Source organism: Spermophilus citellus (genome assembly GCF_964194105.1).
Source record: "Spermophilus citellus genome assembly, chromosome: 9".
In the NCBI taxonomy this organism is placed as follows: Eukaryota; Metazoa; Chordata; class Mammalia; order Rodentia; family Sciuridae; genus Spermophilus; species Spermophilus citellus.
In genome coordinates this window covers 48,508,208-48,517,774 of record NC_138191.1, presented here as the reverse complement: position 1 = coordinate 48,517,774, position 9,567 = coordinate 48,508,208, and the positions used below count along the sequence as shown (strand labels likewise).

Here is a 9,567-nt window from a genome sequence, read left to right as displayed (position 1 = left end):
AACCCAAATTCAAAATTTGTGACTCATCTGCATCTTTTGCAAGCAACCATATGGGCTGCTTTCTGTGAACAAAGTAACTTGGCTGCATTGAATCAGTTTTTGTGTTCAACGTCAGTGGTCCATTGAACTTGGGGTAAAATAAAAGCTCTTATGTAAGACAGCTGCTTTGATTTTCTTTTTAGTTTATAATGATTGTGTAAGGGGGTAAGTCAAGAAGACTCTTCTTGACTATGCTTGAAAATTGACTCAAATAATTACTGAGATTAAATTTCAATCTATTTTATAAAAAATATTATGTACTTTCACAGAAGTGAAGAAATACAATTGCACAATGGTGGTTACAATGATAGAAATACATATTGCCAATAAAATGTTAGCAAGAGATTTAAAAATGACTGTACAGCACCGCATCAGAGAATTCTGTTAACAGCAAAATGATTAATACTATTTTTTCTATACAAATAAAATCTTTTTTAGTAATAAATGGGGAAAAAGCTTTTTTTTAACCCTAATTCCTACCAAAATATTTCCTGATGTGGAGCAACAGACAGTAAAAAAAAATGACATTTTTTAAAAAAAGAAAATGACATTCATGCATGTAAGCCAACATTAGTCTCTGACTCTAATATAAGGCAGATCATTAATCTTTTGCAAAACTATGACTTTAGCCACTTAAGCTCTTTTTAGTGCTTTTCATGACAATGATATGATAGGCCTTGTAAATTCAGGGGTTAAGATGTGTTTTGAACACATTAATTTAGACAGACTCAGCAGACTTTTGAAACACCAAATTTATAATAAAAAATGTTCTGTTTTGGAGAAATGATGGAAAATTATAATAAAAAAAACAGAAGGGCTCCTATTGAGTTTATCACAAATGACAGTGTTTAGATCAATGAAAATAAATCACTTGTGCCTATGTGTCATCCTCAGTCTTAATGATGTGGAAAAGGGTGACATTGAACAAGACCTGGTGACCATTGTTCCAGGCATAAAGAGCTCTATCTCTTGCATTGTAGTCAAGCATGGATATGTGAAAGTATTGGTTATGAAAGGGAATGTCTGTGTATTCATATGTGGAGGTTTTGGTGGAATATGAATAATACACCTTAGCTCCAGTTAAGTGGGAGTTGGTGACATACAGTGTCCCACAGATCATGAAAGATTCCCCTGCACTTCTCTTGGGGTAGCCAGTGCTCCAGCTCTTCATCACTTCCAAGGTATCTTGGTTAAGTTGGCTGATGACAATATTGCCTGCATTCTGGTTAGTGGCATACACAGCCCACAGCCCAATTTCATCAGCCATTAGGTCGATGTCAGAGAATCCACCCCAGGTGTAGGGGTAAACATTGTGAAAACCAGCATATTCCAGGCTTCGTTGAGCAAGCACTCTCCCCAAATCGAAGCTATATTTGATGATAATATTACTCTGGTATTTGTTAAAATAGAGTGAGCCATTGTAGACAACATGGTTAGTTCCTGCCCACTTGAAAGGGAGGTTGTATGTCCTTGATTCAGCCCCACTGACAAAGTCTGCAATTGACTTGTACTCACGGACAATTTTATTGTTAGTATAACTGTCCATATACCAGACCTGAGAAGAAGGAGAAAAACAAAAGGAGTGACTCAATCTTCTACTTTTAAGATAATTCCAAAATAAATACAGTCAGCACATATTAATATCATGATTCTTAGAACTGGAAGTAAATCATTTACTAATGACCTGCAGCAATGTGATAGTATTACAAGGTTTTGTAAAAATATTGGATTTCTCTATGTGGAACAGAAGCAACTGAGTTTACTGTATTGGAGTTGATCTGCTTTTTGCTTTTTTTTTTTCTTCTTTGCTTTATTTTTTGGCTATTTAAGCCATTATCACTCAGTGGACCAAGCATAGGTTAATGTAAATCAAATCACCTGATAGATCAATGTGATCACTGATAACTGACCAAAATACAATCTTCAGCAAATTATTTTTATTCCATCCCTTGCCTTGAAAAAAAAATATGGTCTAATTTCATATTTCTAATTTCTACTCATTTCTACTTCATGGGTACCACAGAACTTTCTGGTAACTTTTGTTCACTGGATCAGCTTAAAGGTACAACTACCTTTTGACAAACCTATTAATGTACATATACATAGTGCGGACATTGCCAACTTATGAAATGCCTCCCAAAAGTTTCAGTGTTATTTCTTTTAAAATTATCTCTAGATTCCAGGGGCATATTAGTTTATTTAGAAAAGGGTCAGCTCTTGAGTCTTTTTTACTTAGTAATGTTGTTTTCAAACTAAAGAGCATGTTTTATAAACAATATACAGAAAACATTGTACACTAGCAATTAGCACATTTCAGCCATAAAACAAGACTCAAATCAATAAAAATTGGACTTTTTGTACTGGTGGATTATGAGATAGAACATTTTACTAAAATAAACTTGGTATGTATTTTTAGATAGTAGTAACAAATGGAAAATATTTGCAAGTGATGTTAACGCTTTTCAAGTTGAAATTAATATCCCTGAAGAAAACAAATAACCCAGAAGAGAACAGTATAAATAAAATATAACTCTAAGCAAAGAAAGTTGTGGAAGCAACATACTCTATTATTTTTTTCAGATGCTAAAGGATCTGTCATCCAAGCGCCAAATCGAGTTCCAGATGTCTTGACTGTCACAGGGCCTGTGATTTTCATCAACTTGCCACATGCTGAAATTAGAAAAACATAAATATGTTGGGAAAACCCAGCAAATGATTCCAACACACACACACACACTCTTACCAAAAGCAAAGGAAGTGATCATAAAACAAGACAAATTCATGGGATTAATATCCCATTTCCCAAATCAAGGATCATTGGTATTGGTTGGCTATGGATACGACAATAAGTTGAACCATGAGTGGGTGCTTTTTCAATGCTCTAAATCTAAAGTAGGGAATTTTAAGTGGGCAATGATTTGAATAATTTGGAAAATCATTATCATTTTATCAGTATGAAAGCTATTTCTTTTAAGAAGTCAGAAAAATCAAATGAATTGCCCTCGGAACTGTGCACCTGATCACCAATATCCCCGGTCTCTCCTTCCAACACCTTGTGACCTCGGATAACTTATAGAAGCAAGAACAAACTTCACAAGCTGATTTTTAATTTGTGTTCATATAGCTCCCATGAAGAAATTCTAACGCAGTATAACAAAAAAATTCCACCAGTCTTCCAGAAAGAAGTAGAGTTTTGAAGAACAAATATATAAGTTACAGGACCTGATAAACATCCAAAGAATGAAACTTCAAAATCTCAAGCCCTAAACCCCAAAGTCACATGTAATAAAAGATGTAGAAATGAAATAAATAATGAAAAATATTATTTTATTGAAAAAAAATCTAATATTTTTTTAACATCTTAGCAATGATAACTTCCAAAATATCAAAACCCCACCGAATAGAAACCCAGAAATTTTTGTGAGATTTTTATTTTTTTGCCATGAGAATCTGTTTATTTTGCAAGTGGTTTTTAATTCTTTCACCATAATTTCCTCATGTTTTTACATTACCATATCTGTTTTCTAAACTTTTAAGACATTGAATAGAATTTGTCTTAAGTTAAAAGGGAAAAAAAACCATTCTTTCTGCTGAAAAGTATCACATTTAACTTAAAAATTATGAATGTTTTGAATATTAAGAATTGAAGTTCCTGGAATTAAGGTACATTTATCTGTACGTACCAATATAGCCCTGAGGTCTAAATAGGAAAATGTCTCTTATAAACCATAACAAAACTCTCACCTCAAAATAAAGCATTCTTTACAATTATTTCAAAAAATTGCAATTATTTCCATATTCAATAGTTTTATAGTGTCCAGAAAGCCACAAATGATACACAAAATAGTTTACATTCAGAAACAGGTTCTAATACTCATTTATACCAAAATAACAAAACTTGAAACCCAGCACCCTGTGCAGAAATCTGTTTTATTCCTAGCTCATCATAAAACCACCATTTTTAAAAACACAGATCCTGAGACTTCCAGTAAATGCTAGCCAGAGCTATCATCTGAACAAAGAAAACTCCAGTAAGATTAGCTTTAACACTTTATTTGAATGGAGCATATGATTCAAACTGAATCAACAAGGGCTCCTGGGGTTGCTGGTACCATTTCTGGGAGTGTGGTAACACACACTTGGTTTCCATTGAGTGTGTAGCCATAGTTGTATGATTCAAATCAGCTTCTGGAACTTCTAACCAGTGTTAGGGTGCTTTGACTTAGGCAGAGAGAGATCTCAGACCCAGCCAAAGTGGCTCAGTTAAACAGCAAAGTTTTTAAAGTGCACATTTTGAAAGGAAATCTTACTGCCAATAAATGTTGACGATTGGGCTCAATAAAGGGATAGTCTTTCGGGTTTATCCCATGTTTCTTTTCCTTTTTTTTCACTGTTTTGGGGTTGTTTGTTCTGTTTCTTCTATCCTCCTTTGACAATTAATAGAATTGATAAATATCTAGTTCCTGTTATCTCCCACCTGTCTTGATTAGAGAAGAACAAATATTCTAAGCCAAATCAAGGACAAAAGTAATTCTAGCTAAAACTTATTTTGGCCCATTTTTTTTCTTTATATTTTCCTCCTAAGTATGATTTGTAACTGGCAGGATACAGAGCTGTGCAGTTAAGAAAATGATGCATGATAACATATTTTGCACCATTACTTTAGTAATACTACAAATTTAGTCATTTCTAGCATTTCAAGAAATCTGAATGGAAAATATTTTCCCCCTTTGTGAAAAGAAAATTAAATGTGCTGGCATTGTTATATAGTGAATGGCTTTATAATTTCCTCAGACCTGATAAACCAGGCTAATTATTCAGAAGAATTTATGACATTATCTATATTAAATAGTAAGACCCTCCAGGGTTAAACCTATTTTGAATATATCTGTTCAATTTGCTATAAACACATTAAAAATATATAAATAAATCACTATCAATTTGAACTAGAAAAAAGTTAATGGAACTAGTTGAGCATATGATCATAATATATAAGAAGTGAAAGTAATATGATAATTAATGTGGTCCTACCTAAATATTTCTAGGTAAACATGATTAGAGCATGAAAATTTCAAGTGTAAGTAGATTGAGATAAATTGAAAGGCATATGCCTCCTTTCCTCCAAATACCACACAACTTAATTTTTTCTTACACATGAGAAAGTAATTCTGACTTAAAATGTTGGACTAATATGTGCCTTTATCTACTTTATCTTTTATGATCATTAAAATAATAATAAAACATGAAAAAACTAAGAAAAAAGTATGAGAGCCATAAGTGGAGAAAAAGTTTTACCAAATTTCTAGAAGGTAGAGGTGATGGAGGGGTCATTAGAGTATAAGAGGTAATGACATTCATTAGTGTCTATGCAAAGGAGAGGACAGCTGAGGAGGGAGAGGTCCTACCTTGAAGACAGGTTACAGTAAGAGACTCAAAAAATGGGTAAAAAGTGCTGGGAGTGAGATAGAGCCCTAGAAACAAGGACAGCACTGAAAGCTAGTCTTAAAATCTATTGATTCTACTGGGCGTGGTGACCCACACCTGTAATTTCAGCCACTCAGGAAGCTGAGATAGGAGGAGAGTAAGTTCAAGGTCAGCCTCAGCAATTCAGCAAGTCCCTGTCTTAGAATAAAATATAAAATGGGCTAGGTCTGTGGCTCAATGGTTGAGCCCCCTTCTTGGTTCATTTCTTGGTACCAAAAATAAATGAATGAATAAATAAAAAGATCTACTGATTCCATCTTCATCCCTACATACCAAATTGCAGAAGGCAGATTAAAAAAGAAACTAGAAAATTGTGTCAGTTACTTGGGAAGACTTTGAGTAACTAACATAAGTATGAGAGGTCCAGAACACAGGCTCCTGTGACAATAGTAATCTCCCTACCTACCAACTGTGGGGAGAAGTGTCAACCCTACCTAAATACATGGAATTTCCATGGAGATTATCATTCAGATTTTAAAAATTTAATGGTTAACATAGGTGCCGAGGTAGCTTCAAAAAGTTAAAATTAGACTGATCAAGGTAAATAAGCAAAAAAAAAAAAAAAAAGAAACAGGGTCCCAATAAAAGAGCCTAACAGAGCAGAAGAGACCCTGGTATCTTCAGAGACATCTGTACATTGTGTACTGTGGACTGGGATAAAAAAAAGCACAAAACAGGTACTGAAAACTAAAAATATAGCTAAATTTAAAAAAAAATTGGTTTGTAGAAGATAAAATGAGGTATCCAAAAGCATTAAAATTAAAGAGAAAAATAATGAAAATAAGAAAAAAAACTTGGAGGCATATAGGTGGAATTTATAAGCTCCAACATCTGAAGAATAAGTATTCAAGAATAAAAGGAAAGAGGAAAACAAAAAATTGTTAGAGAAATTCTACAGGGAATTTATTTAGTTATGAAATCTAGATATTCAAGTTAAAAGCTCATATCATATAAATTTTAAAAGATCTACTCTTAACAGAATATCTATGAAATTATAGAAGATTCAGAATAAATTCTAAGCCAACAAGAATTAGACTGAAATTGTTTCTTATCACCCATATTGGATGCCAAGAGATATGGATCAGAGCACTTATATTTAGGGAAAAAAAACAGATAAAGATAAAACAAGGGTTATTCATCTATTTATTTTTTTGGAACTGGGTATTGAACCTAGGGGCACTTAATCACTGAACTACTTCCCCAATCGTTTTTACCTTGTCTGACCTCAAACTTGAGATTCTCCTGCATCAGTGTTTTCAATTGCTGAGAATATAGGCAGGCTTTTCTGTCATGCAAACTTTCAAAAAGTTCATCTACACTACACTCATTTTGTTTTTTTTAGATGTTACTTAATGAAAGAGCTGCAGGTGTAGCTCAGTGGTAAAGACCTTGTCTTGGTATGCTTGAGGCCTTGGATTCAATCCTAAGCACCACAAAAAGGGGGAAGGGGCAAAAAAAAAAAAAAAGGATGAAAACACTTAGTTACTTTAGGAGCTACTGCAGCAAAATAACTGAATAAACCCAAACAGAGGAAGACAAGATCAGGGAAACAGTGACTTCCTGACCAAAATGGCAGCTGTGTAATAGGCCTTGAGAACATTTGATCCAGAATGGAAACAGATCTGAGAGGGAGGTTTCAGCAATGGTTGTGGAGATATAAATCACCTTGACCATTATGGAAAACAGTATGAATGCTACTAAAAAAATTAAAAATAAAACTAACATATGATCCAATAATCCCACTACTGGCTATTCAACCAAAGGAAATGAAATCTGTATGACAAATAGACCTCTGTTCTCCCATGTTCATTGCACCACTATTCACAATAGCCAAGAGATGAAAACAACCTAATGTCCATCAACTGATGAATGGATAGAGAAAATGAGGTATGGATATACCATGAAATACCATCAGCCATAAGAAGAATGAAATCCTATTATTTTCACAATGCAGCTAGACTGTAGGTCTTTAAGTAAGTAAGCCAAGCACAATAAGCCTTGTTTCACTCATGTGGCATCTGAAAAAGATAATTGCATGGAAGTTGAGAGTGCACTGGTGTTTATCAGAGACTGGCAGAGTGGGGAGAGGGAGAAATGGAGAAAAGTTGATAGGTAATTCCTAAGTTATAGTTACATAAGAGTAAGAAATTCTGGTGTACTATTGCACAGTAGGGTGACAATAGGTAACAGTAATGTACTGAGGACTTCAAAAAGAAGGGTTTTGAAAGCTTTCCCTATAAAGAAATGATAAATGTTTGATAAGCTTGATATATTTAACCTAATTTAAACATATACAATATGTAAATGTGTCAAAACATCATATTACTCTCATAACATATAATTTTTATATTTTATGGTTTATATACCAGTTGAGAAATAAATCAACTTTAAATAAATGTGATATAAGTGGAATTCATCTACAGATAGACTGTAGGAAAAACTGGATATGGTATCAGCAAATTGATGCCAGGTGCAGTGGCACAGGCCTATAATTCCAGCAGTTTGGGGGACTGAGGCAGGAAGATCAAAAGTTCAAAGCCAGCCTCAGTAACAGGAGCTAAGCAAGTCAGTGAAACCCTGCCTTTAAATAAAATACAAAATAGGGTTGGGGATGTGGCTCAGTGGTTGAGTGTCCCTGAGTTTAATACCCAGCACACACACACACACACACACACACACACAAAATTGATGCATATAAAAAGATGTCATCTTAACTTAACTCTAGTATTGGTTACTTTGAACAGCACATATATTATGTTATTGGACTTAGGCATAAACATCATTATCATAATGTAAACACGCATGTTCAACTTGTAGAGTCAATCCATTAACTCACTGCAGAATAACCACTCTGTGATTATATAAAAGACAATGTTTCAATAATATGAAATATATTGTTAGGAAACTGTATATATACATATAATATTATAAACTAAAATATATAATATTTCAATAATATTGTTAGGAAACTGTAGATTGTGAGAAGAGATGGGAAGGCAAGAGCCTTCATATTTAAAACACATGGTTGTAAGGCATTTTTCCTATTTTCATTTGATGAAAATAATAAAGTTATAAATATGAATCTTGAAATTACAAAATTGATCTAGGTCAGACTATGAATAGTTAATAACACATATTTTAAAAAGACATGAAAGAAAGAAAGTGGGACTGCCTAAGTTATCAAAATCTTCATTTGCAGAATAAAAAGTTGGTAACAATGTCTAAAAATGATTTAAAAAGTAGAAAAATCAACATATTATTAGAAATATAGATTTTAAAACTTGGGCCCTTCAATCCCTAAAAAACAAATACCAAATGTCTTCTTTGATATAATGAGAGCAACTAAGAGCAGAACAGTGAGGCTGAGCAGGAAGAAAAGACTAGCATTAAACAGAGACATGAGGCGGGAGGGAAAGGGAGAAAAAAAAAAAAGGGAAATCACATGGAAATGGAGGGAGACCCTCATTGTAATACAAAATTATATATAAGAGTTTACGAGGGTAATGGGATAACAAACATGGAGGGAAATGAATTTCAATAGATGGGGTAGAGAGAGAAGATGGGAGGGAAGGGGAGGGGGGATTTTAGAGGATAGTAAAGGTAGCAGAATACAACAGTCACTAATATGGCAGTATGTAAAAATGTGATGTGTAGCCGATGTGATTCTGCAATCTGTATTTGGGGTAAAAATGGGAGTTCATAACCCAATTGATTCTAATCTATGAAATATGATTTGTCATGAGTTTTGTAATGTTGTGAACATCCAATAAAAAAAAAAAATAAAATAAATAAATAAAACTTGGGCCCTTAAAATTAATCTGTTAAATGTGATTACCTTTGGGGAGCAGAGCTGAAAGAGACTACTACTTTTCATTCCAAGCCTTTTTTATCGTAAACATACAATTTTCTAGCCATGTGTACAATATTTAAATTATAATTTAAAAGGCTGAAATAACTACCAAAATTTCATAGCTGTTAAATTTTAAAAGTAAAATAATAACATTTACATACTGTCTGTTGAAAAATAATTTCCAATTTCATGTG

At 33.4% G+C, this 9,567-nt stretch overlaps 1 protein-coding gene across 1 annotated transcript in view; it reads right to left on the bottom strand.

The window, feature by feature from the left end:
* Nucleotides 1-716: 716 nt before the first annotated feature.
* The window catches only part of OLFM3 (olfactomedin 3), a 212,126-nt gene continuing 203,275 nt past the window's right edge, over nucleotides 717-9,567 (bottom strand). The window contains exons 5-6 of the mRNA XM_081307402.1: nucleotides 2,603-2,709; nucleotides 717-1,594 (exon numbers count right to left, since the gene is read on the bottom strand). Of these exons, the coding sequence (XP_081163528.1) occupies nucleotides 917-1,594; nucleotides 2,603-2,709 (785 nt within the window). The 3' untranslated portion in view covers nucleotides 717-916. The remainder of the gene's footprint in view (nucleotides 1,595-2,602; nucleotides 2,710-9,567) is intronic.